The sequence below is a fragment of the Nomia melanderi genome, chromosome 12, assembly GCF_051020985.1.
Source record: "Nomia melanderi isolate GNS246 chromosome 12, iyNomMela1, whole genome shotgun sequence".
NCBI classification, from domain to species: Eukaryota; Metazoa; Arthropoda; class Insecta; order Hymenoptera; family Halictidae; genus Nomia; species Nomia melanderi.
The window spans coordinates 4,028,485-4,049,537 of record NC_135010.1 but is presented as its reverse complement, the minus strand read 5'-3'; the positions used below and the strand labels follow the sequence as shown (position 1 = coordinate 4,049,537).

Sequence of the window (21,053 nt, the reverse complement as noted above, 5' to 3'; positions counted from 1 at the left end):
ATGAAAGCCACTATACTGACGTATAGTAGCTAAAAGATTAAAATGATGTGTATACTCGTCAAACGCAGTTAACTGATTAAAACAAATGAATTACAAAAAAATCCGTGAATCAGAACATTTACCAAAAAAAAAGAGAACTTCCTCGTCCGATTCTATATGGATCAAACGATTTCACGGTCAAGGACGCATTAACGATCGTTTGTTTCCTTCCTCCTCCCGGAATCCTCGTAACGGTGTGCCGTGGTTTGCGAAACAGATTAGAACAAGTTTGTCAACCCTCGTTTCTCGAGCAATTAGCGCTCGCCGCGTACGCTGTAATATTTTTGTCCGCCAGTAGACCGCATTGATATCGTTCATCCGTGAAAAATCGAGAAGATTAATCTTGATTCATGGCACAGGAACCGAAGGGTATTTTCGTAGACGGTTACAGCGTCTTTAAACGAAGGAAATGGAGATCCTTAATACCGTAGAAGATGGCGTACGAGCGAAATTAGAGTCGGACAGTAAATTTCCAGGGTCTAACTGGCGAGATACAGTTACGAGTCTATATAGAAGACGCAAACCGGAGTTCCTCAATCATTCATCTTTGGCTGCCGGAGAAGATGATACGCATATTAATTTCGCTTCTTCTAGCGAATCTGTCGGCCGCCTCGGTTCTGCCGGAAGTGATGTCATACGCGAAAGTGTCGAGGAACGGACGGGAGGATACCGGATCCGGGAACGATCAGACGCCTTGGATCACCAGGTACGATTGTTAACCCCTTGACCTATGATTTGAGCCACTCAGTGGTCAAATCGATTGACACCACAAAACGAAAAGTAGAGAAAAGTAATGCAACAGTTATATACTGATTTTAAAAACTTCCATTTAAATGCAAAATCAAATAATCATTAAAAATGATTCGAATTAGTAATTTTTAATATAAAAGAAATGTTTAATACACTCAGAGTAAAGACGTAAACGGTTAACTCTATTTTGAAATAAATTACATTATACATATGGGATTGGTGAATCTAATTAAGGTTTGACGAGTACACACCTTATTATTCAATTTTATTGTGCGCACAGCGAGAGATTTTTTAGACTAAATTCCACATTTAACAGATTAATTCGTTGCAAATAGGAAAATTAACACTAGAATTACCGAGTGATTAGAGTGAAATATTTCAAATGTTTTATAAAAATTAAAATAATACGTTTATTGAGATTTGAAAAGTATCCTAGGCTTGTATCTATGCAGGTACACAAATTTAATTTAATATCTTTCGCAGAAGCGACTTCATAATTTAAATACTTGCGAAATAAGAATTCTGATGTAGGTCAAAATATGTGTGTTAACACTAAAACTACTGAGCATTTCGTACGATTAATATGTAATACTTATACAGATTGTAAACAACCATTATACAATTCATTTTTTCTGGTATTCCTTATAGTATTCAAGTGGATCTATTTGTTTTGCAAATCATGTTGGATATTTGATGCTGTTTAAATGTTAATAGTTGCAAAATAAGGAAACTAATACACGCCATTTTGACGAATCAGTAGGGCTAATGTTAAAGATACTGTTAGAGAAAGAATCGATAAAGTGGTTTCTTTACTTTTAAGGATTTTAATTGGAAATAATGGGACGGATGACGAGGGTAGAGGCATGAAGAACATTGCTATCACGATGTCTCCTGTCTATATCGCGCCGAAAGCTCAGAAATTGCAAAGTGGCGAGGCTGTCGATTATACATCCAGTTCGAGGTACGAAGAAAAATCATAAATTTTTATTTTAAAGGATTAGAAAATAATAATCGTTTAGAGTGTTTTGAAATGTTAACAGAGAATCTATGTAAATAATGATGACAAGAAATATAATGAAATAATGAGAAATAGCAAACGACTCACAAGTAGTAGAACTGTTGTACTATTACCGATGATATTTGATATTGTAATCTGATATTGTAATAATTATATTGCAATTTCATATATAAACAAAATCAAAATTTCAGTTTCTCTGTTAACAAATAAGTAAAACTACAAAACACATACAGGAAATTGTTCCTTCAAAATCGATTAAGATTATCATCTTATTTAATTTCATACTTCAATCAACAATAAGAATAATTAAGATTCTAAAATGGTTCGTGCAAGTTTATTTACGATGTTGTTTCGATGCTGTAACATTAATTGCATTAACGAAATGACGTCATCGGTTAACTTTATAGCGCGCATCGGCCGAGTTTATATCGTTTCATCGAATTTATAGATATTCGACGCTGGATTACGAGATGCTAGCGAAACTGAACGCGAAAAAGAAAATTCAGGACAGGTATCATCCCGGCCCGTTCAATCCTTACAAAAATAAAGATCCACCGAGTAGTGCGATGGAAACTTCGAAACCTGTTCAGATACTGGGACCAATTAGTTCAGCGAACGGTCCACCCAGCGGACCACCCAGCGGCCCTTCGTCCTCGGATACGTTCGATTTCTCGAAGCAACCATTTCCAGCCAGCTACGACTACAAACCGCCGGATTTTTCAAACGATAAACCGATTTCGAAGCCTCCCAAGTACGTCAGTGATAATCCCATGCCGAAACCGGCAGATTATCTTGCAGACCAACCCATCTCGAAGCCGCTGTCAATGAGCGATTACACGGACTTCGAAATCAGTGACAAGGTAAGAATTCTTAATCGATCGAGGACCGAATTTTCATTTAACTTATTGCTTCATGAATTAATTTCTAAAATTGAATAAAGAATGTGGGAATTTTCATTCGTGTTGTTTATTGTTTGAATGTGTTACGAAAAATATATCCACGAGAAAAAGATGAAGTAATCGTGATGTAGAAAAAATGAAGCCATCAGAAACAATCTAATTGTTATCACGAGGTGATTCGAATTAATAATTTTTGAAATAAAAAAGATTTTTAGTGTACCCGGGCTAAAGAGATAAACGATTAACTCTATTTTGAAATAAATTGATAGTATACATACACGATTGGTGCATTTAATTATCATTAAAATTTATGTAGACTGTTACGAAAGTATTGATTTTCAAGTTTCTGAGACGTTGGAGAGGATAATATCTTTCCAAGATAGTTATTTATCTAGAAAATGGAGAAGAAATGTGAACATTTAAACGAAATAGAAGAAGAAAATTGATTATTTTCCTGCTTTATGTAGAAAGATTCATTGTTAAATTTAATCTTAATACATTTTTTATATTAATGCGTTTTCTTATTCTACTGTAACTATTCATTCCTTAAAGAATTAATCAAGATTAAATATTTTATAATATACAATATATAAAATATTTCATACATAAATATATATATATATGAAATATTTCCTTACCCTAAGTCTCATTTTTTTATTTAAGTTTTTACTTTTTGACATTATGAATCTATAATTACACGAATGTGCAACTATACTGAACATACGAATTACTGTAATTCTATTATAAATTATACTACTAATGCTAACATTGCTATAACAAGTAAAATTATTACATTACAGTACTTGTTCAATTACACTATCATTTGAAATATTATATAGCTGAATCTAAAAAACTGAACATGAACTTCATTGCATTATTTACTATTACCTGATGTGGCATACTTAAATGAAAAAAATGTTTAGTAACATTTTTTGTTACATTGTTAATGGCTAGCACATTGCTCGCGCTGTTGAAGTGAACAGACTCGTTACAGAGTGAATGACGATTAACATCTAAGGCATCGTTGATACAGTAATTAAAAAATTATGTAATACTAAAAAAGGAATGCTGTTCCATTTACACGGACAAATGTGATGACATATAGAGATTATCATAACTCCGCGTATATACTTTTAACTTTATAGTCTAGCAGCTGACGTCAAGATGAGTTCAACGACACAGGATACTAACTCAGACCTAACCCAGACTGTTAGTGCTTTTCATTAAGTACTGTGGTTTTTGTCAATAGTTCTAGGTGTGGGGCGTGGTTCGCCACACCATTAGAAGTGATTATAGCTAACATAAAATGAAGGTTTCGACTCGTTTGAAGTCGACGATATTCAAGGAGAATTTGCTTGACACCTCAACAAATATTTATATCAACGATACTAGAATGTTTTAAATTATGGTCAATTTTCTTTCAAATAATCGACGTAAAATTATAATTATGACCCTGTATCGAAAAAACTCAAGTTGAGATATTTGACATTCTCTCACAATAAAAACTTTTTTCTTTAAAATTTCTAATAGCTAAATAAGTATTATCTGAACACATAATCTAAATTCTAAACTAAAAGTTTGGTGATGTTCTATTATTCATATCGACTATTCAGGTATTCTATTACACTTTTCCTTTTTAAATGTGAGGATTATTTATGGTATTAACAATTATAATCAGGCAACAGTAACAGCGAATCAAGTCTTTAGCTCTTACAGTAATAATTTAAAAGTAGTAATATATCTATAATTTTCTTCTACAATTCTTCTTTCACCATAGAACTTTAACGTATAAAATGAAATTAATTTCAACACAATATGAGAAAACTGAATATAACTTCAAACAATCGAAGATCCTTAAAACAATTCAACAGATCTTCCCCAATTTTTCTTTCAGCCACCAGATTCTTACAAACCGGATTCATCGTTCGACTCACACGATTCCGATTACCCTGATTTTCCGGATGATTCATCTTACGGTAGCGCGCCGGCGCCGAAACCCATCGAATATTCCGCTCCTCCGGATCATCCCCCTTACGACCACCCTGGCTACGACCACGACCACGATCACGATTTCCACCACGAGCTGATCTACGACCACATACCCGAGTACCACGAGCACACGGAGAAACCGGAAATGAACGACCAGAGGCTGGACAAGAGGCCGTACTCGTATTATTTCATAGGGAAGAAGCTCTGGTACATTCCGCTCTACTTCAGCATATACTTCATCATCTACATCGCGGCGCTGGTGCTGAAGAGCATAGCCAGACACAAGATCACGTTCCCGGCTCACCTCGCGGAAGCTGTTGGACACTCCAGATCGCAGACCGACGAAAGCTGGTGGGACTTTACGGGAAGGATACTCGAGGGAGTCGAAAATTTCGCGGAGAAATATGGAAAGACTTCTTAGGACTTTAACACTAAACGTACTGGCACCTTTTGAATACTTATTCGTAAGGTAACCAGTCAAATAACTGGTTACAAGATAAAGGTAAATAAGTTGGACGATATATTTTTCTTAGTGGAAATAGAAACGAAAGGAAAGACAAAAATTAAAAACTGATTAATTGGACAATATAGGAATTTATATGAAATTATATGAACGGAAGAGAACGCAGAATTTTATATCAAACTTGAACCCGTTAAATACGGAATTTAGTTTGAAAAATTTCTCGTTTCGCGCGCAATAAAATCAAAAAGTGAAGTGTGTACTCATCAAATTCAGAACGAATGCACTTGTAATATATAATACGAAAAATTAAAGTGAAAGAAAGAAAAATTACATGTTTGTCTAAAAAATTAAATAGTCCATCGTTGAAAATGTTAGCACCATTTAGAGGTTTAAAATGACATGTATACTCGTCAAACACAGTTAACTGGTTAAAACCGGTTTAGAGTTAACACTAAATGTACCAGCACTTTTTGAGAGAGACAAACATTAAGAAACTTAATTAACCCCTTGCCATAGAATATCATGTTAGACTCGTGGTGAAGATCTCTGAAATTAACAAAAATAATTGAATCTCCATTCTCTTGAGATCAATTGTTACACTTTAAAGTAAACATGGATATAGATGAATGTGGGATTCTCGTTTATTTTTAGTGAATTATCATAGGTTAAGGGATTAGTATAGATCAGTAAAGTTTATCGGAAAATATAGGAATTGATATAATGAACGAGAAGAAAGGACAAACGAAAGAGAACGTAAAATTTTTAATCAAATTTTAAAACGGCTCATTTAGCTGGTCGCGGTGCGTTTAGTGTTAACCGTTTGACTGTGGAGGACCACAATCGCATTTCTCTCGTGTTTCAGCAGTATGAACAACGCGTTGTTTGTCAGTACAATTTTTGCAAAATACATTTACACTGAGTAATACAAAATTATACGCTTATAACAAGTATATATGTATATAAAATTATATACCCTGCATTTCTGGCATACTAATAAAAAAGGTCCACGTTGAAACGGTTAAAGAAATTGTTTAAAGTACCATTTGTTAGTAACAATTCAATTATTGAGAAGGAACATTACAAGTTTCTAGATGGTAACGTTTATGTCTTTGTAAATATAATTAATAACAGAATAATAGTAGAACTAGAATAATAGTTAACACAGTAATGTTAATATAATTCGAGTTCTAGAGATTTTTATTTGTAATTAGCACCAGATTTACGAAATCCGTTAAATTTGACGAATATTCAATTTCATAAACATTATTTAGAAAAATTTCATATTGATAAGGATTGATGCAATTATTTGAATAGGTATCTTAATTGCCTGTTTTTGAATGTCCGTAAGTCTGGTGTTAGAAGGAGTGTTAGAAGGAGTAAAAGTAAGCGTAGCAAATATCAATTGAAAATTCGATAAACACTTTGCTTTATGTATATTTATTTAAATTCACTGTGTATCGATTAATAATTCACTGTTTTTCCATAAAATTCTAGTAATTGGTTTGGTGAAAGGGTTTTGATTTTTTCGGGGTACTGTGGAATGGAGAATTATTTACCGATACACATAATGCAATTCAAATATTGAAATAATATTTTGCATCTGTATTAATTCATGTAACTCGTATATGTAAATATCATACATAAATACTGTAAATATTCTCTTATCAATATATTATTTATTTAAAAAATATAGAGGTAATAAATTATTCGTTTAAGATATTACTACACCTATAATGAATATACAGGTGAATTAATCTAATCAACTAAAGAAAATGATATTTAACTAAAATTTAATGAAAATTATGTGTTTTGTTCAAGTGATGCAATTCGTACATACTTCTATTTTCCATTTCCATGATTTCAAAATGATGCGGTATATTTATTAAAATTCACAATAACGTACAAAGAAAGCTCTTAACTTCATTCCACACTCTATTCATAATATAGCTTAATTAAGTAATTTCAATAATTACAATTTACATATTACTCATAAACCTAAAGCATACTTCATTCAGCAGACAATACTATACAACAAATCATTTAAAACACTTCGACTTTAAAAATTTCGAATACTCCATAACTAACTCCAATTCCCCACGAAACATATTATTCAATCATAATTATTACAAAAATACAATTTTTGACTTTCCAAACATCGAAAGTCTTCTAGCCGACTAAATACAAAATTCCTTGATCACCAACAAGATAAAAGTACCCATGGGCCTGCACACGTACCGCATCGAGCAGAAAAAATATTTTCCGCTCAAGCGATGCGATTAAGCTCATGAAGATGGCCATCGTCCTCAGGCACACTCTTACATTGTCGCGTTCGTAAATTCTCAAGGAACAAGCGTATTCGGTTATGGCCGGTTCTTACCGTCTCACGGTGCAACTTTTTGGACGGGTAACGAGCTGGAATTTGTCAGTATCGGCAGAATTGAAAGAATTACAGGAAACGGGGCGAGAATTCCTGATGGTCCCGCATTCCGATTGGCCAATTACGCCGCCGCAATCCGTACTCATCCCCACGGCTTTTCTTCTCAGGCATGATCCCCTCGATTTCTCCGTGTACTGCGAATACAAAGTGTCCAATCACATTACACTTTCGCATGTTCCAAGCCGCGCATAATGCATTTCATGCATAACAATCTCCATAGATCCGCGATAAGATTAACCCTGGATACACACTCGTGCTCTTTTTGCAATTTATTAGCACCCCGGGGTCTGTTGTATCTAGATTCATTTATTTATTTATTCGGCGAACAGGATTACATATGTTCCCCTCTGAGTTCGAAAGTATAAATTACAAATGGGGCAATGGTAGATATGTTGATAATAAATGATAAATAATAAATGAATTTTAGTAAATTATATTGATTTTGGTGGAGGTAATAATTAGATTGTACAATTTGCATTTATACAATACATAGGTATTTAGACATGTATTTAGACAATACATAGGAAATATCTGATCGTTTATGTTTTATTGGAATTCGGTTTTTCTAATTGTGTTCTTAATAATTCGAATTTGTATGAAGATTCGGAATCTAGTGATAATCTTTTGAGCATAGAAATATAATGGAAGAATCGAAGGAATAATTATATATATCAAAAATTGGATTAATATAAATTTTGTGGTAAAATTTAATTTTACTGTAAATTAATGATACATGTCATACTAATTATTATAATAAATGTTATAGGTAATAATAGGAATTTTGATATAAAGTGATAAATAATTAATATCAGTTTTCAATTGATATAAATTTGATGATACAATGTAATAAAATCAAAACGCGCACCATCATTTTTAAAAAACGAAAAATCCAGAAATTACGAATATAAGCTGTGTTACTAATAAATTAAAAAAAATTATTTGATTCTGATTTCTTTGAGATTCCTTTATTCATTAGTTGACCCCTTGATCTATGATTTCTTTCACACCTATGCTTAACACAAAATGTATCGCCAAGTGACTGGTTTGAAAATTTGATTTAAAATACCGCATTCTCCTCATTCATTTAATATTAAATCAATTGCTATATTACCAGATTAATTAATTTTTCAATTTTTGTCTTTCCTTGTGCTTCTATTTCCAATAAGAAATATTTATCCTGTTACTTGTTTACCCTGATTTTATAACTAGTTATTTGACTGATAGTAGGTATAGATATACACAAAGTTTCGATACGTTAAGTGCTAACAGAACTACTTTATCGCTAATAATTTAGTAAAAAAAGAAAAGAATCTGACACTTATTTAGTGTCTACGTTTACTCTAAAGGTTAAAGGTGATAATTGACAATTAATATTTCATTTATATTCAAAATAAATAAATACCTTTCAGATCTATCGAATTCGATTGGAAATTGTCATCAAATGAATTCAAAATCGGTTGAAAATCGAGCCTGACTATTACAGAAGAAGGGGTTAAGAACTCACTTCGTTCAATAATTAGCGAATATAATTTGAAGAACTATACCGTTCGCTGTAAAATTCCGCTTTTTATCGGGTGGTAAATACTTAAGGCTAAACAAGCTAGAAACGCCTGCTTCTAGCATTGTCTTTAGTTCCGGTCAATTTGAGCGTTTAGCCGTTGTACGAAACGAAACGAGTGTTTAACCGGCAGATCATGGAAAGTTTTCTCACACAGCACGATGGAACTTTTGTTGCCGGCATCGCAAACAGACAGTAGCCGAATGGAAACAACGAACTTCAACCCGGTTAAACGAAGTAATACATCCTCCTACCTTATTAGGCTAGGCGATTAGCGTGTTCTTAAGCAAGTACCGTTGAAACAATACTCTAAACCGGCGATAATTGCGACAGAAGATTATGCTTGATGCAGGTTCAGTTAGACGCGAGGCGCGCCGCGCGAATTCAAACGCGCGTGCGTATTTATTTGCCAGCGTCGAAGCGTCTTTTAACACTTTTTATGTTGTCCCGCCTATAGACTGGTGACACATTTCTTGGTTAGAAACGAAATATTACATGTAACTCGTGAAATGTGAAACGTGATCGATTTGGTTTTAATTAACCTGTTAACTGTGGGATTTAGTTTTAAAAATCTCTCATTTTACGCGCAATCCAATAAAAAAGTGTGTACTCATGTACTCGTTAAAGGCAGGATGAATGCACCTAGGGTACATTTTAATGAAACACCAAAGCATAATAAAGAAGAATTACATGTTTATGTGAACAAATAAATAATTCATCGTTGAAGGAACTAGTATCGTTTCAAGCTTTATGATGACGTATACTCGTCAAATGCAGTTAACTGGTTAACAAGAGTTAGGAAAGCGACTAACATGGCCAAATTGGGGATGTTTTTGCATTGAATCGCTGTGGCAATCTTTAAGTTTCATGAAACCTTTGTATTATTTTCTACATATTGAAAGTTTGTAACAAAAAAGATATCAAAATTCTTTGAAAAGCAGATATATTTTTGCAATACTTAATATACTGAAATTCCGAATAAACATGACATGTTTCTACTTGATATGAGGCTCTAGTGATTTATTTTAAAAAGTTAATATTGTTATCTCCAGTTCAATATAGAATTTATTATATTAAATTCTTAGCCACACAAATAACATGCATTATAACTTACAATTAGAGTTCACACGTTCGCCATAGAAAAGAAAACCGTAAGACCATTAACCCCTTGCCTTACAATGACATGTCAGACTTGTGGTGAAAATGTTACAGAGAATTTAACGAGAGTAAATATAACTCAATTTTTTATATTCAAATTAAATATATATATTATTTTTCTGTCATGAATTATTATACTTCAGAGTAAACATGGGCATAAAATATGCCTAGAATTTTGTTCTTTTTCTCAATAAATGATTAATGACAAAGTTCCAACATCTTCCACCATGCGTTACAAATTTACACCAAGACACAAGAATAATAAGTATGTGTATCGATTACAGTTGAATAACTAAATTCATATTTAGACACTCAAGAGTCGCCTTTCAGTCGCTATTCAATTAAATCCAACAAGATTATAATACTTAAAATTCAGTACTAAATTTTATATAATGTGTCAGCACATAAAAATTTATGCAACATTAATTTATGCAAAAATTGCATAAGTCAAAGATTAATTTATCAAAAAATTGTTATTGATATTTCACCAGAAACTAGTGAATATTTCTTGAGAAAAATATTCTCGAGTGCAAAGAGTTGATAAAGAACCTATTGACTATTCTTACAAAATGATCATCCTGCGGAATCAATCAATGAAGAGAGCAGCAAAAGACAAAATGGGGACAGGGGCTGGTCCCATCGTCTATTGGCGAATTCCTGACTGAAATCTTTCTAAACGACGCGTCGATACATAAGATCTGTAACAATTAGAGCTTTTAGCGCGCTGCGTTGGATTTGCTTAACGTTTCTGGTGATACAGTTACCGGTGCGCGTGAACCGTAACAACGTGTTTGAACTGGGTCCACGAATCGTTCTCAGTCGCTGCTTGGATTTTATCATCGACGGTTCTCGAATTGGGATTCCCGTCGTTGACACTTCGAAATCTGATCGAAAAATTAGTAACACTGTCAACTCCACGCTACGTAACACTCTAAATACAGTAAAACCTCGATTATTTCGATTTAATTCAGCAACTAATAATCCAGATAGCTAAATGAAAACCTGAGAACAAATTTTTCAGAATATATTATATAATACATTTGGATCAAATCGAGTTTCGATCTCAACAAATTGAATTTCGATTTATCTAAGACTCTGAAGAATCTAGAAAAATAACGAATCAGTTAATCGAGGTTCGTCTGTACTTGAAAACGCCGGTGCAACGAGATCGATGAATTTGTTTCGACTGACTATGAAGCATAAACAAACCAGTTAAAGGTGAACATCAGTTCTCGTGAATTGGTGAAACGGAATAGTGCAGCGAAACACGTGTTCACGAATGAGAGGAACGAAACACGCGTTTTTCCGACCGGTTCTAAGGACTCGTTGAATTATTTGGTACGATCGAAGTGGAGGGAAAATTATGGGTAAGTGATGTGAATGACAGGATTCGACCCCTTGCAATATGACGACAATTTCTTGCTCAGTTCGACTCATTTCGAATCATTTCTCTCAGTTTAATCATTTCTTCTCAATTGAATTTTAGACATTTTCTATGATCAATTTTATAATCGTTGTTGGAAAAATCGGAAGGTCAATTCAGAATATACGACTAAATTTAGGAAATAATTTTAAGTTAAAAATTCAGGAGTCTTTTGACAGCTTCAATAGAAATAGTGTTAATAAAAATCAATGGTGTTTATTGCATATGGATTGAAATGAAAGTTCGTTCTGTTAATATCAACGTTTTACCCTTGAACTAAATATGCACTTTCATAGAGAAGAACACTTCATTGCATTCTTGTAAACACTCAATAACGAAATAAATTTAGTACTTTATCAATTCTTGCTGTAACTGTTTATAACATCAGAATCAACAATGTTTGAATCTATAATTATTCGTAATATCATAAACAACTGTGCTTTTTAAACGTTTTCCAACAAAGTATATTCAGTTAGAATTAAATTAACAAACGTTGATGCGAGTTCCGTGGAAAAATGGGATACTTTCAAAAATTCAGTCTATAAAGAGATACATTTTTTGCATTGGTACAGAAAATTTGAAGACAGTTCTGGTAAATTGAAAATGTAAAGCATAACAGGCAAAAATTCAATGGAAATCTGATTTTGTTATTAAATATCTTAATTAGCTGAAATTTAATTAAAATTTTTAACGTACGCCGTTTATATTATTATTTTAGTAAACGTCGATATTACATCCTTAATATTCGTAAATAAATATAGTTAAACCACTGAAATTTACTTTTATATTTTACTTCACCAAAATTTATATTAAAAAAATCTTTATTCGGGTATAAATACAACATAAGAACTAATTATTGTCATCATTTGAATTTCGGTCCATTTTAGGGGACCCCTTAACTAAGATTGTAAAATTCACAATCTTGATTTATATAACTCTTCATTGGTTTGTATAAGCAATTGGAAAAATTCTGCAGATTTTACAAGTGCAGCAGGATTAATAGTAAAACGATTAATCACGGTATAATTAAATAATATATACTTAGAATCTATATTATCTATATTAATAATTTATATGAATATAATATGAGGAAGCCATAAGCTTGTCTAAAAATTAAAGCTCCTGTACTTACCTAAAATTAATCAATTTTCTTTCATCAACTTTTTTTCTGTTCACTCTTTAAATTACTAACGAAAAATTTCAATAATTAATTCATGACTTTAAGTATAAATCAAAACTACCACTTATCAATGAAAATCTTTTATGATGAAAAGATACATTAAGTAATTGCTTAAAGACCACATTTAAATTTAGATTTACAAAGAAAATTAATACGATAAAGATATATTTTAAATCTTCCAAATTTCAGATAGAATACGAACAAATTTAGTCTGTCACTGTCTTTTGTTCCTCGTTTGCGTCTCTCATGCATTGGCCAGCGGCAAGTACCCCGAAACAAATGTACCACTGGAAGGGAGTGACTCTACAGAAAATTCTGAAACTGCCACAGCAATACAAATATACAGGTAACTCGAATTAAAAATAAAAAATTATTTTCAAGAATTCTTTTCATGATTTTTTTCAAACGAGACACACCATATAGCATAGAAATTAATATAAACAAGAATTTCAACAAAAATAACTGAATAAAATAAAAAAGTCGATTATTTCATCATTTAAAATTAACGTCACCTTCAGATATTCACATAAACATGTGTATAGTAATATACACATAGTATAATATCATCTGTAGAAAGAATTGATTTTGCATTGATAATTGATAATTATAAATTTTATAATTATCAGGCATCCGAGGATGTATCGACGTGGACCTCAAGATGATGATTTTGATCACGATTATCATGACGATCATCATATGAAGGAAGAGGAACAGAAGGAAATGAAAGCCATGTCTGAAGCAAAAGTCGACTATTGGGGCGGTTATTATGACTTTCTTATCAACGAGGGTAGTTACAAGTTTTGGGCTGTTTTTCAAGTGAGTCTTTCTATTTTACATCATCATATTTCTATATATTGTCAATTTAAAAACAATGTAAATCATTACTTTGTACATTATCGATACCATTTTTACTTTATTCTGTTTCGTACATATGCTTTACATAGTTACTGTACGCAGATTATATCACATAATTTGATCACCTATATATTTCAAAATTGTAAAATTAAAAGTAGCCAGCAGAATATCCAAATAAAACAAAATTGTAATACAAATTTTGATACAATTCGATGAATTGTTTATTCTATATTGAAGCAACGCAGAGATTTAAGGGTTGAAAGATGTTTTCCATTGAATTTATACAAACATTCATAATTTGATCACTAGAAAACGAATGTTTTCGAAGAAAAAGAAAAAGAAAAACAAATAAATTGATTTCGAAGAAGCAGTATAGTAACTAAAGATTTTAATTTTAAGTTAACGATCAGTGAGAAATAAAGAGTACTTCGAATACTAATTGTCAAACAAAAATATAAATTACAGAAAGAAAGAGAATCAGAAAATAAAATGAATTCGAGATAATTTACGTAAAGATTAAAAATTCCAAGCTGAGGTTTTCACTAATTTTATAACTAATTAATTAAATTTACAACTTTTAGCTTGCCACCGCGGCTCTTCTCATTTACAGCGGTTTCGCCGCACTTTATTACGCTAAGGTGAATCCCCCAACCACTGGTGACGAATTTGACGACATATTTCGTCGCCGACGAAGAAGATCGCTGCTCCTCTCTCCTCAGGAGAGACCGTTTTGTGGTTTAGACAGCGCAACGTTTCAAAGGATACTCGATGCGCTCGCAAGGGAATTCCACTGACCAAAAACTACCCCTGATTATCGTCGAAAATTATTATTTTGCAAAACAAATGGAAGAAACTGAAAATTATTTTACCAACATGGTAAACTGTCTTTAACCCTTTGTCTTACGATTTATTTCTCAACTATGATCGATATAGTTACTTTGTCATTAATAATTTATTGAAAAAAAAAATTTGGGCATATTCTATACATATGTCTGCTCTGAAATATATTCATTGATAAAAAAAATAATGTTTAATTTGAAATCAAAAGAATTGAGTAATATTTATGCTTGTTAAATTTCGTTTAGAATTTTCACCGCGCATCTGACGCGTTATTATAAGGCGAAGGGTTAATGAAACTGCGGATTCAAATTTTGCAAAAATTACGCAAAATTTTTTGTCAATTCTTATGCGAACACCAGAATTAAAGAAAAATTTGTTTAATCCATTCGAACATCTATTAACTCTCTGATTGCTAACACTCGTTAAAACTCGTATGGTGTCGAAACAATTTTCGTAATATTAGAACTACTGCACTCCTCAAAATGACAAGTTTCAATTTTCGTATTTTGTAATTATTGATGTTTTAAAAGTATTGAATATATGAAATGATTTGGAAAAGAAATAGTTTCACTTAAATATTATAACGAATATCTGAAGAAATTAGAAAAAATGTATTGTTACAATCTTTAGAAATGATAAATGTAATAAATGCTTGGTAGTTCTAGTATTAATAAATGAATAACTAATTTCTTCTTACATCTTACGTCAACGAATCCGACTTTAAATTCTCTTGTTTGACATTAGTCCAAATTCTTTCCCTACTTGTATTATTTTCTTATGATGAATCTTACTTTTATAGTTATTTTCCAATCATTTTTAGTCGCGTTATTGGTGGTTCATTCGATACGTCAGTAAAAATTAATTTTTCTGTTTGCGTAAAAATTAGTGTTACCTGAATTCGAGTGACGTGGCAGTCAAAGTGTTAAACAAAACATGATAATAATTATTAATTTATTAATTTCGATAATATTTTTCATTCAGTAATTTGTCGCATCCGCAATCCCTTTATAATTGTGGAACAAGCACTTTAATTATCAGATTAGAGTTAGTTAATTTATCAAACGTCACAGATTTCAGTTTCTACTGTCTTTGCATGACAACGCAACAAGTAAATTCTATCATGATTTTGGAAATATTATGTAGAATTTAATTTGTATATATGTATAGTAATATTATGTGTAATTTAATGAATACATTAGATCGATCGGAAAGTTCTGTTACTTTTTAATTAGTTTTAATTCGAAGAAAGGAGTCAATTTTTGTAATTGAATTTCTTTGCTGGTTAATATTTAATTTAATGTTTATTATTATAACATACATGCTATTAAATATCAATCTAATTCTCTTACCCGGTTAATTATCAAAATTTCAGTTTCCTTGTTTTTTTAAAAACAAGACACAAATATGAATACTTATTTTATGTAAGTTGAAGCTGCTTCTGAATAGAAAATTATTTTTTTAGCAACAGCATACTGTTTTCTAACTCATATTTTAACTGAGTTAAGTCAGAAAACACTTACTCTACGTACGTTTTGTAAAAGCTCTTTAAAAATCTTTTAAACACATAGTTAAGGTCTAGTGGCTGATCTTTCCGATTCACTTAATGTAATTCTGTGTGGTCAGTTTGATATTTGATTTTTACGGAAATAAAAACTAAATCACATAGAAAGAGTTTGTATCGATAACGTGGCTTCTTCGTATCCAATTGAATTGTAAATGGAATGCTAATACGAACGATGATCTGGCGACTTTAATATACAAAAAATCACCATTTCACGTAAACCTACAATGATTATTAACACTAATTATACAGTTTCGTATTTCAACATCTGAGATTTCAGTTTTCCGGTTAAAAGATTTAGATGACATTAATAATATTAATGATATCAATATTAAAGATATTAACTATTAATAAGAAGGTAAAAGTGTAAGTTTCGGTGAATCATTAAAATAAATCCAAGTTACCAATGCATAAAACAGTATAATTTTTTGCTTGATTCTTAAAAGATCAACGTCTCAATATTACAACGAAATATGTAACTAAATCATGTTATTAGTTACTAAACAAAAGAAACAGACAAACCAAAATATTTGCTGTTAAAAATATATCAAACAGTATCCAGTTCGAATTGTTTATTAAAGTCAAAAACGAAGAAAATTCTTTACTTATCCACTTTTTCAAAAAGGAACAAATATATCACAAATTATTACTGATACCTAACAAACAACAAAATATATTTAGGAAAATAAATTCATGGGGTCATTTCGTCTGGTAGGTTTAGTGTTAACCCCTTCGCCTATGATATCGTGTCAAACTCGCGATGAAAATTTTAAACTACATTTGACAAATCTAAATGTTCTTTATTTTTCTGAAATATAAATTACATATTTCTTTTCTGTTATCAATCGTTAACGTCTGAAGTAAATATAGCGAGTGGAATAAGTAGCAAATTCTTTTTTTTTTAAATTATTAACGTTGAAGTACTTGTATCGAGCACAGTTGTGAAAGAAGTCATAAGGCGAGGGGTTAATGTACGGAATTTCATGCAACGTCGTCTACTGAACATTTTTCTAGAAAAATCCGAAGAAACGAGAACAGAACGAGATTTCATTGGCTCCGGTATTGACGACGCAAATTAAAAATCAAACGGGACGCTGGACTGAATTTATTAAGCCTCGAATCGTACAAGTTCGGAGAATTTTATATACGTCGTGGATGCATAAAAATCGGCAGTTGACTGATAAGACCGGAGTCGTTAACTCGGGACGTTATTATACATCGGTAATCAAGATACCGATGATAAATTCAACTCGCCGCGGTTTCGTGAATAATTTACAGGATTTAACGAGACGCGGCTGGGTCGTAAAATTCTTCGGAAAAGTGTAGACCATGAAAAGTTTAGTTGTCGATCGAAGGGTCGCCATATTAGGGCCCAGCCGCGGTAGCGGACGCTAAAATGTATGCGCGAAAGGATCAAAACGTAATAAAAATCCCCCGAAAAAATGTCGACCGATAAATCAGCCGTGCCATCCCGCTCCCGTACATATGCAACCGACGTCTATGGGAGTTTTATATGTGAACACGTATGTGCGCGCGATATGCGCGGTTCAAGCTCGGAGGCAAATTTTCTTGTCGAACAGCGCAACGCAACGGAGGGTCCTCAAGCATCTTTTGCCAACAACAGGACCGTATCTACGTTGGATCCTTCAATTTCCCAACAAATTAATGGGTTTCTAGAGAATGGGCTTATATTACAAATTTTTTAATTTCCTTTTTGTTTCACCTGTTTGAATTACAAAACAATAAATAATTTGTTTAATGATAAGTAAGTATTTTGCAATAACTCAATAAATATGCAGAGTCCCTCCCTCGCCTTCGCTTTTGCTTTATAATTGTGCAATTCATGTATATACGAGTCATGAACTGTGCGCATTTCACTATGTGCGCTTTTTTCCTGTAAGTTTTCGTACATGTGCGCATTTTTTGTGCGCGCTTTCTTCATGTTCAGATTTTTCTGATTACCCACTCAACGGGTTAATCATAGGTAGAATGTAAGAGCCGCGGTGACAAATAAATTTAACCTGTTAATCGTAGAATTTAGTATGGAAAATCTCTCACTGTACGCACAATAAAATGAAATAATAATGTGTGTACTGTCCTTTTGGTTTGGTGCGTTAACTTTGACCAAGTATGAATATTCATTTATATTCTTTTTCGAAGGAAAGGTTATTGTTGATTAAATAAAAATTTCATAAAAAGTATATAAAACATTATAAAGAATAAGTATGACTAGTTAACCTATTAACTGTGGAATTTAGTTTGAAAAATCTCTCGTTATAGGCAGAACGAATGCACCTAGGATATATTTTAATGAAAAACTAAAGCAAGATGACAAAAATTACATGTTTATCTGAAAAAATAAAGAATTTATCGTTGAAAGAAATATGTAGTATCACTTCTAGCTTTAAGATGACGTGTATACTCGTCAAATGCAGTTAACTGGTTAAGACACGACACTACTTAGAGATATCCAAAATATAGGTAAATTTTAGGAATTTTTATATTAATACCTATTAAGTAGAAACTTTTGATCTTCTTTGGGTAGATAGCTGTAACTTTCTACTATATATTTATATTTTTTCTAAGCCAAAGTAACATAGTTACAAAATGGCACAGTTATTCGCTAGCTTCGAAACCCCTTTTTGTAAAGAATCCATTGTTGACTGACTAGATTGTAAATAACGGAAATATCCTAAGACAAACATTGTTTTGGATTTATAGACAAAAATATTTTTCGAAATTTTAATTATTGTGGAAATGAAAACATTTGAAGGCTCAAAAATTTCTTTCTACTCCAGAAAAGTAGCTTTAAATATGTATAATAATGTAAATAATTGAGAAGATCATTCCTAATGTTTAGATATATTTAGGACGTTTCTAGGTGGTGTCCCCCCTTAACACTGAGACTGCCATGTTACCTGAACTTAGGTGACGCCATTTTTTATATAAACTTGAACATTACTTTTCTTGATGACGTATCGAACCAATCGAATTTTGTTGGATATATGAGATACAAGAAAGATAGTAGAGCAATCGTTATGAAGAATCTTGACTTTTCAGTTTTCTCTTTATTAACACTAAAATTACCGCGTATTTATAAGACTTGATATGTAATCCTTACAACTATTGCAACAATACAGTTTTCTCGATTTCTTCAGATGTTCGTTATAGTATTTAGAATTATTTCGGATATTGGATACTTTTAAAATATTAATAATTGTAAAATAAAAGAATTAAAATGCGTCATTTCGACGGATGCGGTTGTCCTAATGCTAACTGAGTGGCTCAGCATAATTAGTTTAATTGGTATTTTTGAGGTCTTGAAAAAAATGTATTCTGTAATCTGGCAAAAGGTTACAATAAGTTGGTTTCGTAACTAAAACACACGAGTTACAGCATTTAGCATTTTCCATTGAGAAAAAGGTGTAAGAGGGTGATACGGTTCAATGTATTATTTAATGTTAATAATATAAGAGAAATATTAAAATATTGAGGAAAATGGAGAAAAGTGATAGAACGAAAATTGTTAAATAGGTTGCAATGTTTTTTTACTTTCTCTTGAATTATGAACATTGTAAGTGATTAAAAACAACTTCCAGTGATAGTATATGTACGAATTCGGTATCTTGAGAATAAATTTAAAGAAATCGAAGTTAAGCAAGTGATTAATTAATTTATTAATAAATTTCTTTATATTCTTAAGATATTTTCTATTGTTCTTTGTTACATAGAAAAGCTCTAATAAATTTCGTAAAGGTTCTTATATTACTGACTTTGAGATACTTCAGTAATTTTCCTTTTCAATTATACACTTTACAAAGAAACTGATTCAGAACTTTCTTTGTAACCTGAATAAGAAGCATATTTTAATTTCGATTTCCTGGTCGAATTAAAAGAAAAAACATGTTTTTATGATTATTTCGTAAACATGATAAGAAGTTATAGAAGTCTAAGAAGTAAAATTTTATTAAAAAGTTATATAGTTTTCATTGTACACAGTGATGCACGAATTACTGCTATAATTTCCTATTCATTTTTTAGTAAAAAATTGATACTGATCTTTTTACTGAACCTTCTTATAGAAAACAATGAAAGGTAAATTGCTGAGAACAGGAAATGTTTTTTATAATAATAGTCTCTATGTTCCCTATAATAATATACATATATAGAGATTTAATGTAATTTCGTATTATAATTTAATTAAAACCTAACATAATATAATTAAAACCATTTAGTCCTTTATCTGCGGTGGAGTAATCATTACCCCTTTCTGTAATAAATAGGTTATTTGAGAAACCAGTTTCATCTATTCTTTTAGTTGCCTCGCTAAGTGGAAACCCTTGTAAATAACTAAATATGTCTATTGCTGTATAAACAAACCACTTGCTGCAAGACATTTCATCGGCTGAAGCTGTTTTGAATGCTGTAAACGTTTAATGTTCTGCAGCATATACGTGATTTTCAATGAAAGAAATAAAAAGAATTTTCTTTCGTATAATAAACGAATCTCTCGTAATAACACATCAGAATGAATTTTAAAAAACTATGAAATACTGGTTTCTTTAAACACTTTGAATTATATTTACTTATCAGTCTTTAAAATAAAGTAGTTGAATAATAAAAGTGAATACGAATATTTCGTCTTGAAAAATGTTTCTCAATATGAATAAAAAGTTATATTATTTAAGGAAATAATAAATGTTACTTTCAAAATCTCATTCGATATTGAATAATAATACAGACTATATAGTTAATTGTTGAAAAGCTTCTTGACAGTGACGAGTAATTACATTAATACATAACAAAACGTAGTTTTGCATAAAATAAGATACTTTTTCAGCTATGGAAAATAAAATTAATTAAAATTGTACAAGTTTGCTTGA

At 31.5% G+C, this 21,053-nt stretch overlaps 2 protein-coding genes and 1 long non-coding RNA gene across 3 annotated transcripts in view; 2 read left to right on the top strand and 1 right to left on the bottom strand.

The window, feature by feature from the left end:
* Window positions 1–602: 602 nt before the first annotated feature.
* On the top strand, window positions 603–6,285 carry LOC116426364 (uncharacterized). The gene is made up of 4 exons (XM_031975198.2): window positions 603–745; window positions 1,610–1,750; window positions 2,256–2,667; window positions 4,601–6,285. The coding sequence occupies exons 1-4, from the start codon at window positions 603–605 to the stop codon at window positions 5,114–5,116; spliced, it is 1,212 nt and encodes a 403-aa protein (XP_031831058.1). The 3' UTR covers window positions 5,117–6,285.
* Window positions 6,286–7,067: 782 nt separating this feature from the next.
* Window positions 7,068–21,053, bottom strand: part of LOC143175136 (uncharacterized) — a 28,040-nt gene continuing 14,054 nt past the window's right edge. The window contains exon 3 of the long non-coding RNA XR_012999804.1: window positions 7,068–7,729. This is a non-coding gene — a long non-coding RNA (uncharacterized LOC143175136). The remainder of the gene's footprint in view (window positions 7,730–21,053) is intronic.
* LOC116426363 (uncharacterized) lies at window positions 11,675–14,563 on the top strand. Its single transcript, XM_031975197.1, has 4 exons — window positions 11,675–11,678; window positions 13,104–13,260; window positions 13,541–13,730; window positions 14,351–14,563. Exons 1-4 carry the CDS (start codon window positions 11,675–11,677, stop codon window positions 14,561–14,563), a joined length of 564 nt encoding a protein of 187 aa, XP_031831057.1.